The 27,540-nt window shown below is 41.7% G+C and overlaps 1 protein-coding gene across 1 annotated transcript in view; it reads left to right on the top strand.

The window, feature by feature from the left end:
- Positions 1-25,884, top strand: part of fam110b (family with sequence similarity 110 member B) — a 37,984-nt gene extending 12,100 nt beyond the window's left edge. Inside the window, 5 exon segments of the mRNA XM_032532345.1 lie at positions 11,155-11,280; positions 17,279-17,958; positions 19,144-19,556; positions 20,457-20,500; positions 20,503-25,884. Of these exon segments, the coding sequence (XP_032388236.1) occupies positions 17,836-17,958; positions 19,144-19,556; positions 20,457-20,500; positions 20,503-21,338 (1,416 nt within the window). The 5' untranslated portion in view covers positions 11,155-11,280; positions 17,279-17,835 and the 3' untranslated portion in view covers positions 21,339-25,884.
- Positions 25,885-27,540: the final 1,656 nt, after the last annotated feature.

Raw genomic sequence — 27,540 nt, 5'->3', positions numbered from 1 at the left:
ATTCCTGGTGTTGTACTTGAACATAAATCGTCTGTTTGGCTGGCAAATAATGTGACAGAAGATAAAATGATCCTGGTTTGCTTTTTGGAGGGATTAGTCTCTGAACTGATATTGGCACTGCTTCCTCTGGCATTCCAGCCGGCATCGTGCTATACCCTGAAGCACACACAAAGCCTAGATACCAAGCTGCTTCTTCAAGCCTACCCTTTTCTCTTCCTCATCCTTTTTTTATTCCTAGAGATTTCAGCCTCTTGTCTTTCCTGTTGAAGAAGAGGAAAGCAGTGCCAATGTCAGATCAGAAACTAATCCCAAACATGGTAGAGACAGTCTTGTCAAAATACCTCTAAAAAGGGTTTTGAAGATGTTTACTAAGCCTTTTAATTTCTAAACAGTGATTCTATTTGACGGGGTTCAACAACATGGGCTGGTGGGGAAAAAAATAAATGTCCTTGACTAATATGGTGATTAAGGCGTAGCGATCTGTCTGTAAACTCATTAGCTCGGGCAGACGTCAGCCTCGTTCTTGTGCTTCTTACCTTAACCAGGGCTTCGGGCTCCTCTTGGATTGCTTCCTGAAATTTCTCTTTACATTCACCCTGGATTTCAAAAGCATTTTCTGCTTGTGAAGCTCTGCATGCTTGCATATAAATGCGCAGACATACGATGTTGACGTTGGATTACCTTTTGGCTCATCGTGACACAGGGCGGACCTATTGTTGACATGGGCCACAATGTGTACCGTGATTGCGTGCTTCCTCATTCGCCAAGTTATCAAATGCTTGATAGCTGTGTGGAATTCCAGGAAATGCTCTTCCTGTGGTGAGTCCACCTGTTTGAATGCAGTATGTAGAAGGATGATGTTCAATGTAGACACTAAGGGAAAGAATTTTCAAACTCAACTTGTGTAGCTTGGATATCAGTCAGTTTGGAAAGCAATAGTCTAGTGTTAGAATGTACCATTAAGAGCTGATTGTGCAGGTTTCTCATTCCAGGCAAGTACTACAGTATATACACTACCGGTCAAGTTTGGGGTTACTTCAAAATCTCCATTGTACTCCATTATAGACAGAATACCAGCTCAGATCAGTTGCATTGTTTGTTTTTTAACATTATGGTCTTACATAATTGCCAAAAGGTTCTCCGATGTTTTGTCAGTTATTTTTTTTTAATGAAATCAGATTAGTACAGAATGAGCCTTTGGAACATTGGATGAATGGTTGCTGATAATGGGCAATGTAGATATTGCATTAAAGATCAGCAACTCTGTCTATAATGGAAATTATAATAATGGGAGTATTTTAATGAAAGTAAACCGGTCTGAGCCGCTTTCATGTTGTAGGAAAGAGCAGATACTATATCTTATTATTTATTTATTATTTCAACAGTGTTTGCTTTTATTGTACCAGACAGCTTAATTGAAACCCCATCTCTACTTACAGCAAAGACCATCATCAGCTGTTAGGGATTGGCAGGACCGTTAGAGCAGGTTAAAGGATTTCTCTGGTGTTGATTGTCCAAATGGGATTCTCTGATCATTTGAAAGCGTTCTAGAAATATTGTTCAATCCCGTTCGTGATATGGGTTGTCGGTAACAAAAATCAAACCAAACCTCAGTGATTTCTATGTAGCTCCAAATGTTACATCTAGATTTGAAGTTAATTTTTAATGTCAAATGCCTAACCTTAGAGAGTAGGGACGCTAATGATTACTGTTTTTCTACATTTTCTACATTGTAGAAGAAAAATTAACTATACAGTCTTTCTTAACTGCTTTGCACCAGCAAGTTGCATTTTAAGCTGTGATTTAATGTTAAGTTTGTGGCTCTGTGCTGGACGGCGCTCACAGTGGAGAGCTCTGTGACACTACACAGTATATCAGCCACTGCAGTATATCAGACACACAGCTGACAACCCTTGCAGGTGGATGGGTTAGGAACAGGCCTCGGGGCTCCGCAGACCGCTGGGCAAGGGGTTTCAGGAAAATGGCTGTGTCCACGACAGTGTGCGAATCATTCATCACCTGTCTGCGGACAGTGAGCGCAGAAAGTATGGCAGAGTGTCCTGGCCAGGAAAATCTATATTGGCATTTGGTATCCTATAAGAGTTTATATTACATTGCTCTGCATGGATACTTAAAGGTCCCATAAGTAAATCCTGTGGCTACTGTATATTATCTAATGTAATCTGAAACCATTTGATATTAACTTATTTTAACGCCTGTAGAATCTGTTTATACGGTATGTTCAGTGTATGCACAGCCTCTAGTGTAGAGGGCTGTAAACTCACACAGTCGGCCCATAAGAGCTTTGTCCTGACTGAGGAGCTCCATTGCCCGAAGTCTGGTATGTCTTAAAGGTCCCATGACATGGTGCTCTTTGGATGCTTTAATATAGTCCTTAGTGGTCCCCTAATACCATATCTGAAGTGTCTTTCCCAAAATTCAGCCTTGGTGCAGAATTACAGTCACTAGAGCCAGTTCCAAGTTGTGTTCCTTAGTGTGTACCATTTCTGAGTCTGTAGCTTTTGCGGAGGAGGGGGGGGGGCAAGGTGGAGGCTGGGGGTGTGGCCTTAACCAACTGCCACTTTGCTCGTTTGAAAGCCATGATGTCTCTCTCTCATGGGTGGGCCAAATTCTCTGGGCAGGCCAAGCAGAGAAAGGGGAGGTAACCTTGCCCCTAATGAGGTCATAAGGAGCAAGATTCCAGATCTGAGCTTTCATTTACTGAAAGGCAGAGCAGGATACCCAGTGCTGGGTTTACGCCTATCACCATTTCTTGCCACTGGGGGACCATAGGCAGGCTGGAGGAACTCATATTAATGTTAAAAAAAACTCCATAACGTGAAATTTTCATGCCATGCAACCTTTTAAAGCCAGGTGTATATGAATAGCCAACTGAAACGGTTAGCGGAATTATCTCTCGCCATCTCACACTTTGTTTCTGACAACAACCAGATGGCTTCCACAGAGTTTCCATTTTGACAATTTTTAAAGGCTGGGGTAGTTCAGTGTTTTTTTAAATTGCTCTGTATTTTTTTATTTGCATTTCCAAGAATTCCTACTGTGGATTAGCCTGGAAATCCAGACCCAAATCCGAAACATTAAGGGTCTGACATCGAGTATTGAAAGTCGCCCATCTCGGCATGCATTTGAAAATCTCACTGCATGCCATTGGCTAACACTATGACCAATCACAACAACACACGGGGGGACGTATCCAGAGCCCCAAACGCTTAGTTACCAGCGGAGCTAACTGGTAGATTAATCATCTGTTTGGCTCTCCTCCGGCCCCGCCTACATCAGATACACCGATGTGATTGGTGCAGCCCGGCTACAAGGGTATAGTTAATGAGCAGCGTTACTGAATACCAGGGTAACTCGCTAAGCAAATTCAAATTGTGCTCTCACGAGAACTCTGGATTTCCAGGGTCACTGTTTCCCTCTAAGGAGAGAGGGAAATCTTTCTGTGGGTTGTCTGTGTATTCTACTGGCTAGCAGAGAAAGGTGAACTTGTACTTCTCTTGTCAGCCAATCCTATAATCTGAGCAGATAGTGAGTCTTGTTACACTAAAGAAAGGTGGGCAGAATTGTAATCTGTAAAACAGAACAGTTTTCAGTACTCAGAGCTGCAGACAGTTATTTTTAATAATGAAGTGCTAAGGATTCATACCCAGTCCTCCTTCAGTTATCTGTTGCCTCGATGTGTTGGACATCTGTCCGAGGTTTTATCCTGTTTAGTTTCTCTTTTCAATTAAGATTGACAATCATGTATTGTCCATTGAAGTTTCAATTATCATGTTATGCAATGGCATTGTTGGACAGAATTCAGGCATAACTTGATACATTGGTTTTTATTTGAATTGTTTGTGAAGTGGGCGCTGCTAATGTTCAAGCAAGATTCACAATATTCACAATTCACAATTTGGTCGACAGTATTTCAATTTGTCTCCGTGCTTGTGTTTTCATGGCTTTACTTATCTATCTATCTGGGTTTACTTATCTATCGATTTAGTGTTTTTGTTTTAACAAACACTCAACATGATCACAGATGTTCTTTCTTAAAAACTCTTCACCTACACTTATGAGAAATAGATTATTCACTCCTCAGCCCAGCTACAGTCGAGCTCACCTGCAGAGCAGCTGCCCCACACTTAACTCCTATAATAAATAAATAACAGCGTACATGTCATTGTCCAGTCACATGTTTGAACGATAACACTTATTTGAATGCCTTTCTTTCTCATCTGTGATGTGAACCCATCACAGTTCCGCACATTGAGAGAATTAAAAAGTGTCCGTCCTGGTAACGGTTCACGTGTCATATCAGGTGGATCAGTTCCCACTTTCCCACAGTAAACCCAAATATTGGAGTAACCTTTATAACTAACTATATATGCAAGTACTGTATACATTTTCCATATTTGTTCTGGTATTAAGGTTTTTGTCTCTTTTATCCAGCGTGACTGTGCAGAGTATGTTTCCCTTCATTCTCTGCCTCTCTCGCTCTGTTATTAAAAGATCGACTTGCTCCACTTTTGCCTCAGTGGGGATCTCAGTTATATGAAAATGCAATAACAATGCTGATACCACCACACAGCCCTTTTACTCTGCCTAGAAGAGCTCAAAGCCTGTAATGAGATTAGAGAATGGTAGAACACACTGGGAAAGAGAGAGGAATGAGGAGGTGACAGAGGGGGCAGCCCTTTCCAATCCAATAGTGGAGCATACAGTTAAACACGGCAGCTAATAGGGCTGGGACGATATTATGGGAGGATTTTAATTTCCCCATTGGGGATCAATAAAGAGTATTAATTATAAAATAAATTATTATATGCTTTTGTCCCAATTGGCTTTTTTTCACGATGCATGTAATAGCGTTTTCATTTATCGCAATTCTAGGAAGTGTTGTGGTTCCTTAGTATTGAGTATTGCAATTTTCTTTTCCTTCTTTAACAAAACCATAAGTTGAATACCGGTAATACACTTCTAGAGACAATAATAAAGCTCAATTACACTTTCCACATAGCTGAGCTCTGCGTGACCATACATTCTGTCAACAACTCATGTCCACCCTGGGTCCTGGCAGGGTCTGGAGGCTGGCCAAAATGAATGGCTGTGCTGAGCATGCAGAATGCACATGTTTGGAACATGCACCAGCATGAAACATGGCCAATACAAATGCTTGCCAAATTAAATCAAATTCACGAAAACATCGTTCCATTTTTGTCTCGTAGATTGGATGTATAGTTGGGTGGCCAAGGCGACTTGTTTTGTTTCCGGTATGGCTGTAACCCGCCAGTAAGCTGAGCAGTGGGTTGCTAACCTATAGCGCCAGCCTCTGATCAAACTACGTATGTATCCGTTCCAAACCAACTGAGTGGAAATAAGACCATTGTCTTTTAATAAAATACAATTATTTAAAGAATAAGCAAATCAGAATCTGCAAATGACTGCAAACATAACCTCGGCGTTTTTGTTGTCCTCAGTTGTCCTCGCTTAGTTTATTATAAGTAGCTCAAACCTTTATTCTGCTACACCAAGTGGCCATGGCAACACACACACACACACACACACACACACACACACACACACACACACACACACACACACACACACACACACACACACACACACACTGTCAGTGCTGTGTATATTTGTAATGGAAGGGAAGGGTTGGACCAATGTAATAATTTGCCAATATTGGCACTTTATTTACTTATGATGCAGCCAATGTGGCGCCTCTTTGATATGTTTGTAGAATGTATTAATACAACATGGGATGTACTGTGTGTCTATTGAATGCCTTTATTATTATAGTGCTGATGTTCAGCTTGATTAGAATGTTTTGTGAGAAATATCCGTCACACGGGTTGAACCCTGTTGGGGATGCCTTTGCTGTGGACTCATGCTCTGGAGCAGCCTGTCCACCTCAGTGCCTGCTGAGAATGTATGTGTGTGGGGGGAGTGTAGGGGGAGTGTGTGTGTGTGTGTGGGGGGGGGGGGGGTACTGAAGTACGTTTCCAGGATAAAGTCTGTCATCCGGCACGATGTCGATGAGTGCGTGTGGACGAACTACACACAGAGGTACATTGGTAAAGCCAATGTTTAACCATGTATCCAGCTCATTTTAAATAGCTTGTGTGTGGTCATAAGTGCCGTTTTCTATTACTATTATAATGAATGAATTAAGTGATGGATTCTAAACATTTGAAATGTAGCATTTAAATGTTTTTGTTTAAAAAAGGTTGTTGGCACTGTAGTGTTCCTCTTTTATATAGTTTTTTTTTTTTTTTTTTTTTCTACCAGGAATGTTGGTCAGGGGGTATTTGGCTTAAAAAAAACAGTTATACAATAAGAATAACAATATTTAAAAGGTTTGAGAAACACTGTTCTATAGGACCAGCTACACACATGTGATGTTGCGTGTGTCAGGGGCGATTCCAGGATCAAACCTTTAGTGGGGCTCTGAGCCCTTAATGAGAATGTGACACAAATACAGTGCGTTCAAAAATGCTAAATCGGTCATTTCATTAGCCGATAATCTCTGAGCTAGCTACTGAACAATAACATTTTATAACACTATGATGGAACTAAACCGGACACTTTATAAGTCACAATGATAACGACCAATTTGACACACTGTTCTAACATTCAGAAATTTTAGTTGCTTACTTTTCATTTAGTCTGCGCCATAAAATTACCGTCTTCTTCTCTGGGGACTACAAACGTTAAATATCACAACCGTTTCCTGCTCTCCCTCTGGCAGATTAGAGCGAGACTCAGCCAAAGGCGGGAGTCTGGCACAACCTCCTCTGATTGGCCAACATCACGTTTTCCTTGACGGGGTTACAGGTGCCTAGCATCGGAGACAGACACACAGGATTTTAAACCTGTTTCAAGCCCTTTGAACCTGTAATTGTTTGTCCCCCGTCACTAACACACAGAAGTTCACAAACTCTCACTTGAAGCACCAAAATTAATTTAAAAAAAATAATAATCATTTTTCGGGGTTTGAGATGAAATTTCGGGGGGCTTGAGCCTCCCTAAAAGGGGTCTAAAATCATGTCATGAGTGTTTAATACTGCTGAGTCAGGCTGGAGGAGCTAGACTTCCATCATCATTGAGCTGGAAAAATCCGTGTCTCACACACACACACACACACACACACACACACACACACAGACTGTTCTAACATCTGCTTTTTTTCATGTGCTTTGGAAACCTCGACAGTGTCTTATAGGCTGAGCGAGGACACAAATAGTATACACATAAGATGTGGCATTATTGACTCTAAAGAACATTGCTCATTAAAGTGTAATGGGTAGTAAAACAGTGAAAACCATGTTCCTGCAGAGGTGACAGGAAGTTGTCACTGTAAAACATATATGTGCATTATGTTTTGCTCAAGGGCACCTCAGGCTGTTCTTTAACTTTCCCCACCCAGAGTTATCCTGCTGGTTTGGGGGGGGGGGGGGGGTTCAGCCAGTACTTTAGCTCAGTAAAGATCTACAGTTTTATCATTTAAAATCAACAGTCGAAAAGCCCCGGAGTCTTAATGAATCTCGTTGATTCACTTTACTTTTATGTTTTTATTATGAACTAAAAACAGAAGTGTGACTTGTTTCTGTTGGTTGCTGTGGCGCCTCTACTGCGATGCTAAATTAAGCAAAGTCAGCCCAACTCCTGCAGACGCTGGTCCAACCTTGTCTTCTCTCCTCCGTCCTCGGTCAGCAGCCAGGCCCGAGAGGCGCTCTGAGGTGTGCTAGCTTAGTGTGGACCGGCTGGTCTGCAGGAGGGCCGGACTGCATGGTAACTGGGCAGCAACCGTAAATGAGAAATGTAATCCTTATAATCGTAGGTGAAATGTATTGTAAACAAAAAAATAGTTAAATTCTTAATTATTTAAAAAAAAAAAAATAGACAACTTAGAGTTGGAGTCGCCAAGGAGGTTATGTTTTCAGTTTGGTTTGTTTACCTGTCAACAGGAATTCACAGTATAAAATATTAACAACAAATTATTATTAACATTATCACGTCTCCCGGCCATTTTTCACCGCAGAAAGCTGCTGCCTGCTTGGCTAAAGCTAATTTAGTATTCTGTAGTATATATTGCTCAGGGCCAGGTCAGCTTATTGGCATCTTTCTCCTGTTGCGTCCCGCTGTCTCTCGTACCTACAACTTGCTCAATGGGCCAAGGATGGGCCAAGGAAGAAACCATTACATTTTAGAGCTGATCCAATCGCGGGGGGAGACAGAATTTATTTTTAGCTTTCGTTAACATTGCGAGATAAGGCGAAAAATGAGTTTGTGACTGTAAAAATTTACACAGCATTAACATAGTGAGATAGGGCATGCCTCGGCGAAGGTCTGCGCTCTCCGGGTGGACTTCTAATTCCAGCAAAGACATGTTGGACGTGTCCAACATGTCTGATTGTCTGATTGTCTGACCCGTAACTTCGTTGTAGTAATTTCACATGTTCCAGATCTCAGTAGTATGTTATCATAACTGATTTAATGAAAACACAAAAGTAATATTTAAACAGAAATTATCTGTGTCATCCGTTTAACACTTTAGTTTTCCTTCACATTTCTTTAAATTCCCCACTGTATGACAGTGTCACATATAGAGGGCATGTGTCACTCTACAAGTAGTCACTCTCTTCTGAAATGATGAGATCTAGTGTACACAATCCACCGCAGAATCTACAGATTCATGGAAAAAAAAAATCTGCTGAAGATTAAAGAATTTGAAGCACAGTGTTGCTGACCATAAGGGTGTGTTGTAAAAACTAAATCCTACTTACGGATGTACAGTAGCAGAACCTGTTTGTGTGTTTGTGCCTATGGCTTCTGCTGTGTAGCTGTAGTACAGCTAGAAGGTCATTTGGTGCGAGTCCAGCTCCGACTCAGTGACCATCTGGACCGCTGAGCTCTCGCATACACAGGCACCACGGTGAGTCATTAATCTAGAACCGATAAGAGCAGGGCCAAGTGATGAGGACTGCTGTGAAAAAGAAGTGGATTTGATGAAGATTAGAACCAGGAAAAGCCAAACAATGGATACAACTGGAAAGAAAACCAGTCTGTACGTATAAAGGGAAGAGAGGACTAAAAACGTGTAAAACCAAGGGAATGATTGGAGAATGAGCAGTTGGTTAGAAGAGGATTGGACGCTGACTGCAGTCGACACTTTCACACATAGTTTAGGCCTATTTAAGTTCTTTGTTGACGTGGGAATATATTTATTTTTTTTCTAAACCACTTTGAGAAGGGCTGAGGATCGTTTAAAAGAATGTCGATACCAATATTGTGACTTTGATACCGGTTCCGGAACAATACTTTTTTCTTAATGTAAAAAATGCCAACATTACACAATATGGCACAAATTTTTTAATTTATTTTTCAGATTTCTGCTAAGTGAGCCCTGTCCCTGTGCTTAATGTCGAGTTTTTCCTGCGTGTAATGTTCGACAGCCAATCACCAGCATTATTAGATCCTGGCAGAAGCACGCTGTGTGCTGGCTGGCTCACTGACGCTGATGAGATTTACACCTTAGGTAGTGAAATTGGGTAGGGAATGACGAGGCATTTTTTTAATGCTCGATACTAAGAAGGCGATTTGGTCAGTGGCTAAAAAAGTACTGAATTTGGTACCCAGCCCTAGTTTTGAGCCATGAAACCTCCTCCAAGATTTGCACCAATCAAACTGGTTAACTTTGTATGATCTCAATCAATATTGTTTGCTTGCAAGTAGTCACCTAGGCTTCAGCACTACTTATCAGTCCAAACAGGATTACACACACTTTTTTAGAGAATATTGCGAACCAAAATGCCTGATGTTGCGGGAGCTTTTAGTAAAAAAGTTTGATAAAAGTTGCAATGTTTTTTTGTATAGTTCTTCATAAAGGAAACTTGTTTTGGGGAGAATAAAATTACTCTGGGCTAACTTTTCCTAGACCTTCAGACCTGGCTGCTGCAAATGTTGGTATGATGTGAAAATGGCTGGTGGATTTAAGACAAAAAAATATACTTTTTTAAATGAATCAAATATGAGCATCTGTCGGTGGTTAATTGTTGTCTTGCTGTCTTTCTTCTGCTGACACATCATACGTTTGTTGATAGTTTAGACTTCAACTATCTGCTACGTAACAGGTAACTGTCCTCAATTAGGTCCCCCTGTACGTTGCCTCTACATTTTTCCTGCATCCACCCGGTGTGTTTGTGGTGTGGTGCGTCAGTCACAACGGGAACTCAGAAGCCCCGCCCGCTGCAGGAGTCGACAGGATTGAACGCAGTGGCTTCAGATGGAAAATTTACAGCGTACTTTGAAGTTAAAACGTATGAAGGTTGGCAAACAGTCGGAAATGTTTTGCACGGTGTTTCACTGTATTGTACGTGTTAGTACATTTTTAGTTTGAGTCACACATGTCTCGGTAAACAAGGAAATGAATATGGCCACGCACTGTACGTGTGACGTCAACCCGTTATCACTCCCGCTTGGTCATTGGCTCTCAGAGTCACAAACTGAGACCAAGTCTGGCACGTGGGACTGCTGGGATGGATTTAAGTCGCGGAAAACTCCGGTTATTGGTCAAATTTTCAAATTTGCAAGTCACACCAAAGTCATGGCAAAATCCAGGAGGGACTGACTTATATCACAAGAACACAAAAAAAAAAGAACCCGCATTGTCACTTTGTGGAGTCTCCAGGGCTTCTCTTCATGTAAGCATACAAAGAGTTAAAAGTACGAGCATAAGACCGGCCCGTTCTGGGAACGGCAAGGACGCGGGTGGATTACGTGTATAGAGCAACGGCTTACACATTGTCCCATACTATCAGCCTAAAATCTCGGATTTTATCTGCTTTTTATATTTTTTGTTGTTTTCAACAGCTCTTTAATGTTTAATTTCTTATACTGCACTGTAACTTTTATTCTCATATTTTATCGTTTTAATTACTTAACTGACCTTCAATGATTTATGTAAAGCACTTTAAATTACCCTGTTGCTGATATGTGCTACACAAGTAAAGCTAACCGTGAAATATGGCTCCGATATAAATAATTTCTCTAACTCTGTCTTCGGCTCCAATGCCTTCTGTTTACTTGACATGATTCGCTCTTAACATGTTGTCCTTTTTGTGTTTCTTTTATTGACAGCTGTGACGCCCACTGACAACCTGCAGCACCTGGAGGAGAAGGGGGAGGCTCCCAGTTTCAACAGCCACTAGCAACATCTTGGAGCATAGAAGTAGCCAATAGGCTCAATAGGACAGCTCCAAACTGGTAAAAACTCTTTTTATGTGACACTAAAAACAACACACATCACTGGAGATGCTCTCCCTGTTTCTGTGGTATAACTAATACTGATTAAACAAAAGACAATATATTGCAGAGAGATTAAATCCTAACAAAATGAAAAAGTAAAAGTATACAAGACATTCCATTTATTATTAAAATAAGAAATTAATTCAACTTTTTTTTCTATTTAGTTTTAGCTTTAACAACAGCTCAGCGAATCCTTTAGTAATAAATAGGCTATGATTAGCCCTTTTTTTAACTGTTTCGTACAGTGTCCATCCAAATGTGTATTTTTTGATAAACTGAAAACAACTACTACATACATACTACATACATACATACATACATAAATACATACATACATACATACATACATACATACATACATACATACATACATACATACATTATATACTTACATATCTGCATCTGTATGTTAACCAACAGACCTTTAGACCAAAAACTTCCCAGAAACTAAGAGGCTCCAATTTACTAAATTGGTATCTAAATCAGGAACTAGAAGAAAGCTTTTTGTGCTTTTCCGTTTGTTTCCACCACATCTAAAGAACCATGGCCGTTACCGTAGGTAAATAACAGTCAATTAAACAGACAATCGATTTATTCCATTTAAAGGACAATTCTGGCGCAAAAAATGAACCTAGGGGTTATCACCTAATGTGTACTGAGTCAACATTGTTTTCATGCTAATTGAATGTGTCTCTAGCTTGAAACCAGCTAGCTCAAACTGCTGATTAGCTTATAACGCCAGTCTTCGGGGCACTGGTAGAGGAAAAATAAATCGCTATTTTATACCCTTAACAAGGCTCAAAATAGCACCACACTCCCACGGTAGCATAATGAGGGTCCCTGCATGTAAAGCGAAGCATTGAGAACTTTGTAAGTGTACAAAGGGTTTATTTTTTTTAAAGTTACATTTTTGGGGGTTTTATTCCCTTTATTTGGACAGGACAGATGTAAGTATGTGTGAAAGGGGGAGAGAGAGAGGGGGGAGCGACATGCGGCAAGGGGGCCACAGGCCGGATTTGAGCCCGGGCCCGCCGCGTCGAGGAGCAAGCCTCTGTACATGGGCATCCGCACAGACCACTGCGCTATCTAGATGCCCAAAAGGGTTTATTTTTAAAGATAGTATATAAAGACATCACTGTTCGCGTATACAGGCAGGCGCCATCTTGGGAAAACAGGGCGTTCATGGTTCGACTGGTCATGGCTGTTTTCCCAAGATGCCACCTGCCTGTATAATGCTACTGTGGATGTCATAATCATGCCACTGCAATAAATGCAACCTAATCTGGATTCTTACTTGATGCAAGGGGTTAGCAGCTTTCCCTCTGTAGATGCCTATGGCATAGAGTAGTTTAGTTCAGTGTCACATCCCATCAGTTGTTATCCCCTGTGTTGTTCAGTTGATGGAGAGCGGGGATGGCGGTGAGATGTCTGCAGTGGAGACTTAACGTTTAATTTACAATCTTCAAACTGAAGACAGTTAATTTATGCACGAATGCACACCATCAGGCCTCAAAAACAACTAAATACAGTCACAGTTTAGGAGTGGGTGCTCATAAAAATAAAAAAATCCATCTTCTACTATTCTGAATCGACTAACAAATGGCAGAAATGGTGTTGAATATCGCGACAATGATATTACTTGCGATGAATAAACAGATCACTCAGTTCTGCATTTCTGCTGCTTTCAGTATTCTGCTAAAATACAACAATGTTCTTGTTGAATTTAAAACATACAAAAATAAATCATTTCCAAGAACAAATTGAACATTGACTTGAATATAAAAGGCAGCACTACAAAAAGAATAACAGTTACATTTTAAAGTACAGTTTTCTGCTGATATTTTCTTTCAACTAACAGAAAATCTCACAGTGTCTTTTGCGAGGTGTCGCCGCCTTTTGGGGGGGTGTTTATTGCGGCAGTTGATATTGCGATAACGATAATCGTCACCACGTGGCATCGGGACTTATTGTTATACCCAATAGCAGACGAGTTGAGCCAGGCTTCAAACTGTAATCATTCTTGCTGTACAGCTGTTATTGCGTCACTACATTAAGTTTTGATATTGTTCTATGCGGGAAACTATTAATTTAGGTTGTGAACATGTGGGGACTTTAGTAAAATAAGGGTGTAATGGTTGATAATGTGTGTGCATTAATTAGTAATATGTTCCCTCAATGTAATAATTCCCACAAATTTCTTATTTTGTCCCTTGCATTAATCATTTTCTCCAAATTACATTAAAGCCGCTATGCGTAAACATTCAATGGGATTACGGTATCGATATCATTGTTTGCTAAATCCACACAACTCATCCTAATCAGGCTAATTTAATGTTCAAGCTTCACACATGGTCTGAATCAAGTATTTAGTTTATGTGTAGCAGTGCTCTTCATTCTTCCGTCGCTGTGTATTTGTGATAGTATAACAGCAGTATCTTGTGTAAATCAGTATTTGTGTTCGACCCGGTTGTTGTAAATGAAAAGCTCAACCTTTGAAAGGGAACTTTTCTAACACCGGCGGGAATGTGGAGTGCATCGGCTCCTTCTGCTGAGAGCGGGTTGGTTTCCCACAGTACTCTGCTGCCTCTGCTCAACATGCTGCTAACACAGGAATAGAAAGAGCCAGAGGGGGGGGGGGGGTGTGTGTGTGTGTGGTGTGGTGTGTGTGTGTGTGTGTGTGTTGTGTGTGTGTGTGTGTGTGTGTGTGTGAGATAGAGATAGAGATTCTTGGCTGCATGCCCAGAGGTGATACATTGGGGAGGAGAGATAGCTAAAACAAGAGGAAAGAGAGGAGGTGAAAGACATTATACACAGTTCCAGTTGCAAACTCGTGGATCCAGGTCATTTCAGACCGACCAGTTACAGTGAAGCGTACTAATCATTAATCATTGATGTTTGAATCATCAATACATTTCAATGTGTGCTAACAGCGTCTGTAAACGACACTATGCAACACAATGCGTCAGTTTCACCACCAGCCTCAAGTGAAGCAGAGTAAAGGCTGCTGCTAGACACTGGTTAGACATTTTGCCCCCCCCCCCCCCCCCCCCCCCGGACCTGGGAACACTGTGATGAATGGACCAAAAGCAACACATACTCTGCACTAGTTTTCACTAGGATTATCTCATTTTTCTATCAACAGAAGATGTTGCCAACCATACATAAACACATAGAGGGCACATAGAGGTTTTAAGGGTTAAACCATGCAATCTTTACACACCCAACGTCTGTACTGTGGGGGCCAATCTCAGGCATCCTGCAGCCCGCATCTGATTCCTGGTAAACACAATACTAAGACATTACAATTCATAAAGACAGAAATGAACAACAGCCAAGTGTTCTCTGGGAAAAAATAGGCCTGCAGGCATGGAGGGCTGAAGCTCTCTCTCTCTCTCTCTCTCTCTCTCTCTCTCTCTCTCTCTCTCTCTCTTCTCTCTCTCATGACTATCATGTGTTTAGAGAGTGCGTGCGTTCTATCTGATTTTTAGCTCGTCTGCTGGAGCATAACATGCTCAAAATGACTTAAATTCAGTAAGTAAAGGTGCCAGGTTACAGATAAGAAAGAAGAGAGAGAAAATTTATCAAATGGCAAGTAGATAAGAGAACAACCGTTTGCCCACCTTTCTCTGAAATGAGCAGGACACATGTTCCTAATCCAAAGTGTGTGTGTGTGTGTGGTGTGTGTGTTGTGTGTGGTGTGTGTGTTGTGTGTGTGTGTGTGTGTGTGTGTGTGTGTGTGTGTGGGTGTGTGTTTGTGTGTGTGTGTGTGTGTGTGTGTGTTGGTGTGTGTGTGTGTGTGTGTGTGTGTGTGTTGTGTGTGTTGTGGTGTGTGTGTGTGTGTGTGTGTGTGAGAGACCAGAACATATGGCTTCTTCAGTACTGGAATCATAAAGTAATCACATAATACGTTACATTCAAAGACCCTTAAAAGTCTTCATTTACAACCCTTAAAACTGACCATCAGGCCCCAAAAACAACAAAATACAGGAGAGAGAGAACATAAACATGTTACAACAAATAAGAGATATCTGTTTAGCATAAATAATCCTTTAGTCCAGGACACACATCAACTTCTGTTCTACAGGAAATATCTGGTCAGCGATGTTGGTCAATGTGATTACATTTTCATTTCAATAGTCTCCTATAAATACAAGACTGCATCATGCTTCCAAATAAAAGCTGTTAACTTTAAATAATTTTCCCCCTTTCTTTTTATTCAGGATCCCCACTTGGGTTGGGTATCGTTTTTACAATTCTGATGCTCCATCGGTACTTTTAAAACGAATCCAATTCCTAAACCCATTCTTGAAAAACTAAAAAAATGAAATTGAAGAATTATTTCAATTTCACAATACATTAACGTTTTAAAGTATATAGTAAGTAAACCTAATGTCACCAAACATGCAATTAGAATCATTTAACAATAATTAAGTATACCTTATTAACAAGTAACAATAAAATAAATGTTGAGTTGGTGTGCTAACTAAACCAGCTTCAAACTTTAGCAGTTCTTTTGTAGAAAAATGTCCATATTTGTCCTCTCTGGCAAGACATGACACGTCTCCTTACTTATGGCATGTCCGGCACAGGAGACAACTTGTCCTGAACGATAGACTAGCAGAGCACGTGCAGTAAATGGTTAATATTCTTTTACATCTGTTTTGGTACGGTAGACTACAGAGAAAAGTGGGATATTTTTACGTCCGTTTCGCAGCAATGCAACTTTTTGGATGCCGGCTATGTTAAAACGAAGAAGAAAACGAAGAAGAAGAACCACCGAAATGTGCGTTCTAATCCGGTCCAAATACTACCGTTTGCATAGGAACCGGTTCCATAGTGGAACCAGGTTTCGGTACCCAACCTTAATCCCCACCCACATTACAGTATGTATTGTATACTGTAGATTTAAGATTTTAAAACATACTTCACTATCCTGCAACGGGACATTGCAGTGGGGGGGGAATGAAGGGAGGGCCTTCAGCTTAAAAAACACAGGGTTGCCTGGCAAAAAACTTGAACCTTGCTTAACTTTTGCCTCAACGCATGTTTTTTTTTTTTTTTTTTCCAGCAATGTGCTACATAAGCCAGTCAAATACACAGAAGTACGCATTCTTGGTATATTATTTTGTAATGTGCTGTTTTTAACACCGGGCTGTTTTGGGTCTGAATACCCAGAATGAGTCTGCAGCCATGTGAGAAGCCCGTGTTAACAGCAGTGTACTTTAAAGGCACTCTGCTCGATATTCACAAAATAATTGTTCTTGGATTGCCTCCACACGGCTCTCACAGACCATTCCCAACGTTGGATAATCAAATACAGACGCTTTGTCACAGCCCCCCGCATCTGATACCGAAGCACAAGGCGCTCACGTGCACGCGCGGCCAGACCAGCTATCAAAACAAAGAACAGCGAAGCTCAGCTTACAAAACACACTCAGAGGTATGACCTCATTCTCTGCTCAGGACAGCATCACTCCACTATGTCTTGGTATTCATGTTCTGAATGTTAAGTACAGTCCTTTGAAGCTATGAGCTAATATTAGCTAACATTCGCTGATGGAATCAGCACCGACACTTAAGAAATCACAGTTGTCATAGGAGGGTTGTAGGTTTGTATCCGGCCTGGAGTCCTCTCATAACTAATGGCACCACTAAGGTGCCTTTGAGCAAACCAACAGCTGCTTAGTTAACACAAACACCAAGTGGTTGAGTGGGCAGGTCCAGTGGGTATGTGTGCTGTTTCTGGAAAAGAAAACTCTTGTGTGTTATTAATCCTGCATGAGTAAACATTTAAATGAAAAGTTTCATGCTTATGTCATCACAAATTTCTTAGTCTGTGTGCGTGAGCGTGTGCGTGTGTGCCATTCTTGCGATTGTTGCTAGGTGTATGATGTCACAGTCTAACTCTAACCTCATTGGCTGTTTCTTTATCTCTTCTCTTTTTTGCTTATTTCAGATAGTGTGTGTGGCGAGCTGAAGGGAGAGCTGAAGGGAGAGCTGAAGCGGGCGTGGAGAGACAACGGATCTTTCCTTTTCCACCATCCTCTATTTTTCCTTCAGCCCCGTGGAAGCACTCATCCACACCACTGCACTGAAACACACTCATCACTCTTTTCCTTCTTTCCGTTCTGTCACTGTACTTGTTCTCTCTCTCTCTTTCTGTCCAGCCATCTGTCCATCTTGCTTTAGGAACAAGTCAGCTGAACCTAAGCATCACAAACCAGTAAAGACCAGTGAGGTTAGTTGTTGAGCTGCAAACTGAGTTCCTCCTGCTCAGGCAATGCAGTGAAGTATTTGGATACAGCACTTGAGCCCCCCCCCAGCCCAGAGTCTGGCTCGGTACCACAGGATCCCACAGGCGATGAGGAGGGCCAGGGGGTTTATCTCTTTCTAGACTTTCTCTTCTTCCACCTTGTGTCTTCATGTTTTGGGGGTCCTCCGGTGCCCCCGCCCTCTGTCGACCCCCCCGCACCCACTGCCACCACGGCCGGCCACCCCAGTCGCCTCGTTGCCATGCCGACAGAGACACTGGCTCCAGCCCTGCCAGATAGCAAGGCCGCCGGCCCCGCAACAGCCTTCAGTTCCACCGTACCCCTTCGCATCCTCAACAAGGGCCCTGACTACTTCAGGAGACAGGTTGTGTGTTTTTTTGTTTTGTGTGTGTGTGTGTGTGTGTGCGTGTGCGTGTGCGTGTGCATGTGCGTGTGCGTGTGTGTGTTACAAGTAGACCTTGTACTGAACTGAACTAGCTAAGGCCGTACCTTAATCAGAATGCTTTAAAAATGCAGGAATCAGTCACGAATAAGGGGCGGGCAATATCACAAAATATTCTTTCAATAGAAAGTGATACGAGGGCCGATATCGGTCTGTATGGATATCAATATCCATACAGACCGTTCTATAATTGAGACACTAATGCGGTATCTAGTAGAGGCCTTCTGTGTAAAGTGTGGACACACCCTCCCACAGTCCAAAGACATGCAGGTTGGGGTCATTTTTACCCTTAATTGCCTGTAGATGTGAAGATGGAAGCGTGGATGGTTGTGTGTCTCTGTGTCATCCCCGTCCAGGGTGTACCACGCCTCTCGACCAATGTCCCTCCAAAAGGATGAGCAGGTAGAGCTGATGGATGGAGGGATTTTTAGGTTTAATCTTAGTCCTGACACCAAAAGTCTGTTAGTTTTAGTCCTAATTAGTCAACCTCAGTCTTTTTTTTTAGCCATTTTAGTCAGTTTTAGTGGACTGCAAAAATTGACATTTTAGTCATCAAAAGATTAGCTGACAAAAATGTAGTGAACCATACTTCAAAATACTGCTTTCAAATAAGAATTCAGCCAATTGATTTTATGCTATTTTCGCATTTCCAGACCTGTGGCCTTAGCGCTGTTTCAGCACTTGAGTACAGTCTGGCTATTTGTCCTGTGATAGGAGGAAAACCTTTTATCTTGATTATATGTCTTCAAACCAATCACAACCACCCAGGCGGCACTAACCCCAAATATCAGGGAATGCGATGCCGGATGTCAGGCTTTATCCCAGCAATGCACAGCCATTAAGTCAGACTAGTTTTAGGCTAAAAGAACGCAAGAATGAGGCTTTGCAGAGAGGGTGTCTGGTCTGATGTTATTCATTGAAGCAATACGTCCAGACATGAACATTTAACCAACGCAGCTCCCCAGATCAGTAGAAAATACTGTACAACGTCAACAACAACAAACTTTACTCAGACATGTTTTTTTATTGTGTAAATGGTTTTGCTGTTGTAAAAACATGAGCAAATGGTTGAGTGTTGTGTTAAACATATTTTTTAACTTGTCTCAGGTGGAACCTAACCCAAAGCGTCTCAGTGCTGTTGAGAGACTAGAAGCTGACAAGGCCAAGTATGTCAAGAGCCAGGAAGTTATCAACGCCAAGCAGGAGCCAATCAAACCCCCCGTGATGGCTAAGCCTCCCGCCGGTCATACCCTCCTGGCCAAGAGAGGCTCTGGGATTGGTGGAGGAGGAAATGGAGGCGGGATACCTTTCAAAGCATCCAATAACAACGCAAAGTCAGACACAATAGCAACAAGCAGCGGCAGCAGCAAACGGGAGAATTTAAACCTGGAGATCCTTAAAAATCTGCTGAACTCATCGTCCTCTTCAGGAGCGGGATCTGAAGGACTAGGAGGTGGAGCCAAGAGTGCTGTGTTGATGAGGTCATCAGGGGGAATGGCCAGGAGTTGGACGCCATCAGGGTAAATTATTACTATTTTTTAACATTTAAGCGTTTTTCAATTTATGAGCCGTTTTTGTGTTCAAACATGTCTACTGCAAATGGGTCACCTTGACTGGTTGGACTACGCCGGACCATGCTTTGTAAATAGTAGCTAATAGCGATGGACCGATGGACCGGCTGGTGACCGGAATTGGCAGATTTTTACGGGATCGGCCCTAACCGGCGCCCGGCCGGTCATTCCTTATTCCTTCACGGTGTGAAGCGCGTGTCTGCGCTATTCTCCAACATGCATTTCAACAATCACTGCTTATTGACGGCCTTTTGTACAAATTCATTACCTGTTTTCCCTGTTTTCATACAGAAGTTTAGTTTAAGTATATCACATTTTTTTAGTTGGATATGGTGATGTGAAAAGAAGGAATGGTTCTTCCATAACATTGCACTATAGATATGTGTGAATTTCCCACAGCAGAAGTAGTTCTATTTCCGATTGATTATGTTACAAAATGTTCTAAGTAAAATTTAAAAATGTTCCATTAAACAAAAGATAGAAAATAAACATTTGTGTTCTGTAAAGTGTGGTTAGAAAAAATAAAATCGGTGCATCTCTAGTAACTAAGGTTGCTTTCACACTGGAGCAGTTTGGCCCGCTTTAACCAAACCCTGGTGCCAGATAGTCCGGCTTGCTTGGGTTGGTGTGAAAGCTCATTCCAATCTGGTCTGCCTGGAAACGGACGCTTCCAAGTGCACTAAAGTTTGGTTTACTGTAGTTGAAAATGCTAAAAAACAAAGCAGTAAAGTACAGTGCTTTATTTCAGCCTGTATGTTTTTGTCCCCACTCTTGCCACACTTACTTGATTATATCTTCCTACCCGCTTCTAATGCATTATGTATTTATCTTCCTCTTTTCTGTTCCTAGGATGCCGTTAACCTACCGATCTACAATGGCGCTTAATGAGCAACCACAGACGTAGCTCCCAGTCCAAGCACCTCACACTCCCTCCGGTCCTTCTCCCATTCCCTGAAGGTTCCTCCGGTCATCAGCGGGGGACGCCGCAGCCCACAACAGGGAGGAAACCTCAACCTCAGCAGACGAGGTGAAGGGATTATTGACCGTTCTCGCTCCCCACTACCCCCGCTACTCACCTCCCACTCCTCGTCCGACCTCCTGCGACTGTGCAATGGCAAGCCCCTTCGCACGGCCCGGTCCAGCAGCTCCTCAGCTCCGCCCCTCCCTCCAAAACCCAACCCCGCCTCCCTCCCTCCTCCCGCGCTTTCCTTGTCGCTGCCTCCCCCTCGTCCAACTCCTTCTCCCTCGCTCTGTGACAACATCACCCCTCAGTCGCTACCTTGTGATTTCGGAGGCTCTTCCCATATTTCTACCGATGCCAACGTAGAGCTTGAGCTTGGTTCATCCGTGGCTCGTCGCTCCTCGCTACACAGATCCAAATCAGACCTGTCAGACCGGTACGCCCGGGCTGGAGCTGACGTGGAACGCTTTTTTAACTACTGCGGCCTGGACCCAGAGGAGCTGGAGGCAGTCGGTCCGGAGAACTTTGCGCGGGCCAACTCGGACATCGTCAGCCTGAACTTCCGATCCGCTTCTATGATCTCGTCTGACTGCGACCGGTCGCGGCGATCGTCCAACGACGGGCTGTCGGACGGGGAAGAGGACGAGGAGGAGGAGGCCGGAGAGCGTGTTCCATACGGCATCTCGGCTGTGGAGCGAAACGCAAGAGTGATCAAGTGGCTGTACAGCATCAAACAGGCGAGAGAGACGCAGAAAGTCTCCCATGTTTAGAACAAGCACTGCAGTGGATAGGATGTGCTTTCAACTACAGACAAACGTACCCATGTTTCAGAGTTGACAGATGGACCAGAAAAACAAAAAACAAATTGTGAAAAAGTATAGATGGATGAATGCATATATGAAAGAGAAAGCCTGACGGGTCTAACAAACTGGTGAAAAAACTGACTTTTTTTTTTAGAAATGAATAAAGACATGATGAAAAGGAATCTAACCAATTAGGTTTAGAACAACATGAACACCATGAACAGACAGAAATAAAACTCGGACAAATAAATGAACAAAATGTTCTGTCTCGAGAGACAAACAACTGGACATGTCTGAAAAGAAACTAAATAGCTGTTCCTCTCTGGACACTGAATAAAATGACAGACAAAGTCTGTCAAGAGCAAAATGCACTGCGATTGTCTAAGGACCCATAAAGTGACCGCCTCACTGCAAAGGATCATAGGCCTTTCTCACAGAGAACAATTTGGCTTGACTAATCAAAGCCTTTTTAAGTGGGATTATACTCCTACATAGCTTGCTAGCTACCTAGCGCTCTATCTGTTCAAACCACGCTGACTTCAATCTTCGTTCTGCCATCTCTGTCCTTAGTCACGGCTGTCCCGATGGCAGCTCCTGGGAGGACACCAGCTAGGCAAACTGTTTTAACCAGTCAAACACGGTAGAAATGTACTGCAGTGTCGCGCGTGTGTCTGAGTTAGTGTGGAAAAACGGAAGTGTGTATGTTCCATGAGTTGGGCGACTGACTGAGGTGAAAAACAATTTATATGTGGATTGATTAGCATATTTCTTTGACCAATGTAAGGGTTGTCACTTAGTCATTTACACATTGTAAAGCATTTTATAATGACTTTTAAGGTCTAGTCTCATAATACCAACCAACATGTATTTATATTGCCTTTTACTGCAACCAGCAGGTATCCAAAGTGCTTTACATTAAAGACTAAAGAATAATAAAAAACATAACAAAGTAAAATCAGAAAAGGTAACATAAAACTCCCACTCACATTTGTTTGTTTGCGGTGCCTCCGCTGCCTCACTAAGTAACAAACTAACTGGGTGAATGCAGATTTGTTGTGGTAATGTTACCGTAAGGCACTACTTTTATCCACATTTTTTTCAAATCTATGGTGTCAAATCCAACATTCTACTTCCCATTATTAATAAGACGATTTGGTGCCATGATTAACTGTTCAGCATAGCGCACTAGTTGCCACCATTTTGCGATGGCAAAGAGAACGATAGCATAGTAGATCACTCCCGGCTGCTGGAGTACAAGGCTGTTGCACTGACTGAGTTTTGAATTAATTACAGATCAGTTCATTTGACCTGCATTTGAACAGTACTTTGAATTTAGGATAAACAAGTGACAACGCTAATCGACTTTACGTCAACTCCTCATAGCTTCGGTATAAACAAAAACTCACTACTCCGATGTCCACTTTGAGAAAGGCCTATGTCACAGTGTTGATGTCTCCGTTTAAACAAACGTTCAAAAAGGGTCCGGACATCTTTGCAAAACAGATGTTGAACTCTATCTGTCAACAATGAGAAATCCCATTGGAAAGTCAGCGCTGCTGGTGCACTGTTTGACCGTAACAAAGTCAGCTCGGTTACGTTGATATTTTTTGTTGGAGGTGACTGTTGAAGGAACATTTCCGCACTAACTAAATGGGTTCGTTGTTGGGAAAAAACTAGGACAGCAAAATGTTGAGAAAGTCATGAAACACAAGTGATGGTGAGCTAGATTTGACAAAGCTTTAGCTCTTGTTAAGCTAGATATTGCATTTGCTAAATGAAGGCCCTGTAGTGTGTGATGACTGAGTGATGAAGGAAACAACTGACACTGAAGGATTTGGACAGATATTCACACGATATAAAGTATAATCTCTCAAGCATACTTATCCATACAGCATTAAGGTCACACCATCATATCATGGTACTCATACATTATAAACAGTTCTGTCATCAACCTGTTCATGTGAACCAACGAAGCATTTAACGGAGAGTTTTAGTGTCCTGTGATTGGACATGGTTGTTCAGAGGCTCCACACTGACCCTGCCACTTAACATTTAAAGAATGAAGATGATTTAAATGGTGAGATTTGGTCAAATGGTTAAATGTACTAAATACTGTAGAAGGCATAATTAATCACTAATGGCTCGTTGATTGGGGTAGTTTAGTTCAAATGAACTCTGGTGCGTTTGCCCATTTAAAGCTTTAATGTGTAACTTTTTTTATGATAGTGAACGTCCGTTTCATTCAAGCCGTTGCCAAATGAGTTGCTACAAAGCTAATTAAGACAGAAACTACGCATTATAGCTTTAATTTGAAATGTTTAGGCTTGTGTGGAAGGTTGTCATTCAAACTGGGACAAAGAACTGCACCTAGACTACTTGGGTAGTCTCAGTCAACTTCTAACAAAACTCTTGTTTTGTTTGTGGTGCAAACTCAAACCAGAGCAACCCCAGGATTTGGGGTTGTAAGCATGAATTCAAAAGATAAACTAGACTTACTGTAAATGTATACAATCCATATGCCTTTTTAACAAATCCAGTAAACGTCTCCTTCAGCAGAGATAATCATTGTCAATCTGGGATTTAAAAAAAAAAAGCAGTTTTTCGAGCAGTGATATTGCAGGACACCAAAACTCTCCTTTCAAAACAATGTAAGTAACAATCTGATAATGTAGTCCACCAGGAAATACACTAAAAACAATACAAATAAAACTGTGTGTTCACTATTACAGGACGTATTACAGTACAGGAAAGCAAGGATGGTGGAAAGGAGATCGTGGTCCTTTTTACATATGTCAGCGTTCTGTCTGAAAGACACTTCAGATTTACGGTGTTTAAAGTTGATTGTGCTGTAGATCGCATCCCACGACCACACGCACAGAGGAGGAACTCCAGCAGTGCTTCTGCATTACATTAAAGAACACTTCAGGCTGCGTTCACGGTGGTTGTGTCCATGTGCTAAACTCGGCTTTGGCTCCCTCCACCTGAAAGCAAGCCACAGAGAAAACCTGTTGCTTTACCCTTGTGTGTGTTCCTTGATAATGAAGGGGGATGGATTACCGAGTCCACCTCCACCCTCACCTTTGTCATCTGTCTACATGTCGGCACGTGGCTGACATGTCTCAAGGCCTGAAGCCATATCGGTGTGAATGCAGTGCCTCGGTCAGCGTCTTCTAACTGTCAGTGTGTCTGTCTCCCCCCCCCCCCCCCCCTCTAACTTTAAATCTATTGTGCAGGTCAGCTTCAGTGTGTCGACAGCAGCGACCCTGCTGGGCTTACTTCACTTCCCCTCATTCTAATAGTAGGATGTATCTGACAAAACACCACTTTGGTGGGATTGGAGCTACAAAGGTATCAACATCTGTGGCAACTGTAGTCTCTTACATTTTGACAGGTATATGATTTGGGATGCACATAGTGACAAGATATAGTGTAGGGGAGAGCGGGGGGGGGGGGGGTTAGATGATTTGGAGTGTGTCCTTTGAGGTACAGATAGCCTTTCTTTCCCCTAACACCCCATCATTACTTCATGTAGCTTGGTGAGTTGAAAACTTAGTGCCATAAGTGGCACATAATCTTCACTGTGCCCAAGTTGAGGCCAATTTAAAAATCCTTTTTGTTTGAACAATACTTTTTAAGCACAAGTATGCACAATCACACGAACCAATCGGAATCTCTGAAGTCATAGTAGTTCAACGCAAGTCACAACTCCCCATTGAAACCAAAAGTGATCTAAGTTTCCAGGCATAATTATACTTCTTCTGAAAAAGGGTCGTGGCTTAGATCAAGCTTTGAAATGTCTTGAATACACAGTGAGTGAAAACTAATGTTTCTGCAAAATGGCAACGTGGGTGTTGTAGTGATGCATCCCTTCGTCCTACATAGACTAAAGTGGAAGTGAAGTGAACCCGGCTGGGGGAAAGACCCTTCCCGCATCACCTCCCTCTGAGCTCAGGGTTGTGCTAGCATGTCCTTGTCCTGATCCTTCCCATGTGTCCCCCCCCCCCCCCCCCGCTCCTCTGAAACCCAGGAAGCCCTGTTGCTTCTCCCAGTCAGCATTAATAAAGACAATATTGTCCTGTTCTGGCAGCAGCATCACGCTTCAGTTCAATTTCTTTCTACATGGTGTGTTTTTTGTTTTTTATCTTTGGTTTGACAGATAGAGCTCATCTGTGGTACTTGCTTTGTTTTATTTATTTTTTTCTTATATGTGTAAATGCTGTAAGGAAAAAAGAAAAGTGTATATATATGATTTAAAAAGCCATGTGTTGGATTTCAGTTTTTTATCTGTCTGAAGGTTTATGTGTTACAAAAGAGTCCGAACAAAAAAAAAAAACCCTGCTGTTTTTGCTCGTCGCCCTCTGCCTGATCAAGCTGGGCAGCAGGATTTCAGAGACTTAGTGTTGACTGTGTTTTTCAACGTGGAAACTGTTACATTTTGCTTGATTGAGAAAAAAAGTGTTCATGTTTAGTTTCTTTTGATTATTTCAATAAATGGCTTGTTTTGCCATCTCTCTTCAAGTGTTAATCCCTTAAATCAATTACTCAATTTGTCACATGAAATCATATAAAATGCAATTCCAGTGAAATGTAATCTGTCAGTTTCTTCAATGAATGCATTAAAAACAGTGATAATATTGAACATACTGTATGTGTATATGCATATATGTATGTATACGTGTATATATGTACAGTATGTACATGTACAGTATGTGTGTGTGTACAGAATGTATGTATATATGTATGTATATATGTGTACTGTATATACAGTATGTACGTGTGTACTATATGTACAGTGTGGTGTGTGTGTGTGTGTGTGTGTGTGTGAGAGAGATGGAGGGGGTCCGAGGCAGTGTCCTCATTTAGGATCTTAGTGGCCTGGTGTGTCCAGTAACAGTCCTCAACAGGGATAAAGGGCTACAAGGTGGTTTGGATAAATAAAAAATAAGAAATCAAATCAAACTGAAACAATATGATAATTAGCAACATTCATGCAAGAGAATTAGGGCCACGTGAGTTTAAAGTCCAAATTTTAAGAAGAAAAAAAAAAGTCTAGTCAGACTTTTTTAAAGTTAAAAAAAAGTTTAAAAAAAAAAAAACTCACAATACTGACTTTAAACTAAGAACTCAATACATGTTTCCCCATATGGTCCTAATCCTCTTCCATACATTCACAACGCCTGCAGTAGTGATGTCTACACACATCCACATCAAAAAAGAGAGCTTTTTACTGAACTCACCGCAAGCAAATTCATCCAATGTGGCTATTTTGTTGCATCTCATCAAATATTAATGAATGTGGATTATTGGAAAGTGGCAACAAATGTAGGTCTTAAGTGCCCTCTTTCTAACTGGCATCTAGCTCATTTGGTGGCATAACAGTGCATGTATGAAGTATCTGTGAATAAACAACGTTACATAATCACTTAAAGTCATACTGACTTGCATTATTAATGTAAAATAAATAGTGCCCATAGTGGGCAACAGGAATTCATTGCACATTAAATCATGCAATATATCATCATGCCACTGGGAAATGAGTGTTTGCAAGATGATAAGAAAGTAGCTAAGTAAGTAAAATGTATTTTCATAGTGCTTTTCATAGATAAGACATCACAAAGTGCTTTACATAGAACATAAAATGTGAAAAATATTAAATAAAGTACAATTAAAATCACAAGGTAGGCAAATGACATACAAAAAAATAGAATCATCCAAAGGCAAGTTCAAAAAAGTAGGTCAGTGATATCATAGTCTTCACCACTCCCTGTGAAATAGCCTACCGTTGCTAATGTATAACTAGTTAGTTACACTACTGCTACCTCGATGCCAGTGATCTCAGCAGGGGGACAGCAGCTTGGTTTACTCAAGTCTCAGCCTGGGTCCGGTGATCGGACAATAACAACACAGAGCGGTTGTCCTGATGTGTTTGCCTATAATACAAGTCAAATGGCTAAGAATAGATCACCCATTATTCTGTAATTTCCCAGACAGTAGGTATTGTGAGGCACTGTTGTGTCTTTTTTACACAACAGTAGGCTACAGTACTAACTGCTGCAGCAGCAGTCGCAGTTGCTGCCACCTAGCGGTTGTGAGGACAAACAACACCACGTTCCGAAGACGAAGGACACAAACGATATTTTAATAAAATCTATATTATATGAAAATATTT

Source organism: Etheostoma spectabile, chromosome 12 (assembly GCF_008692095.1).
Source record: "Etheostoma spectabile isolate EspeVRDwgs_2016 chromosome 12, UIUC_Espe_1.0, whole genome shotgun sequence".
NCBI classification, from domain to species: domain Eukaryota; kingdom Metazoa; phylum Chordata; class Actinopteri; order Perciformes; family Percidae; genus Etheostoma; species Etheostoma spectabile.
The sequence above is the reverse complement of the archived record's forward strand: the minus strand, read 5'-3'. Positions and strand labels throughout refer to the sequence as shown.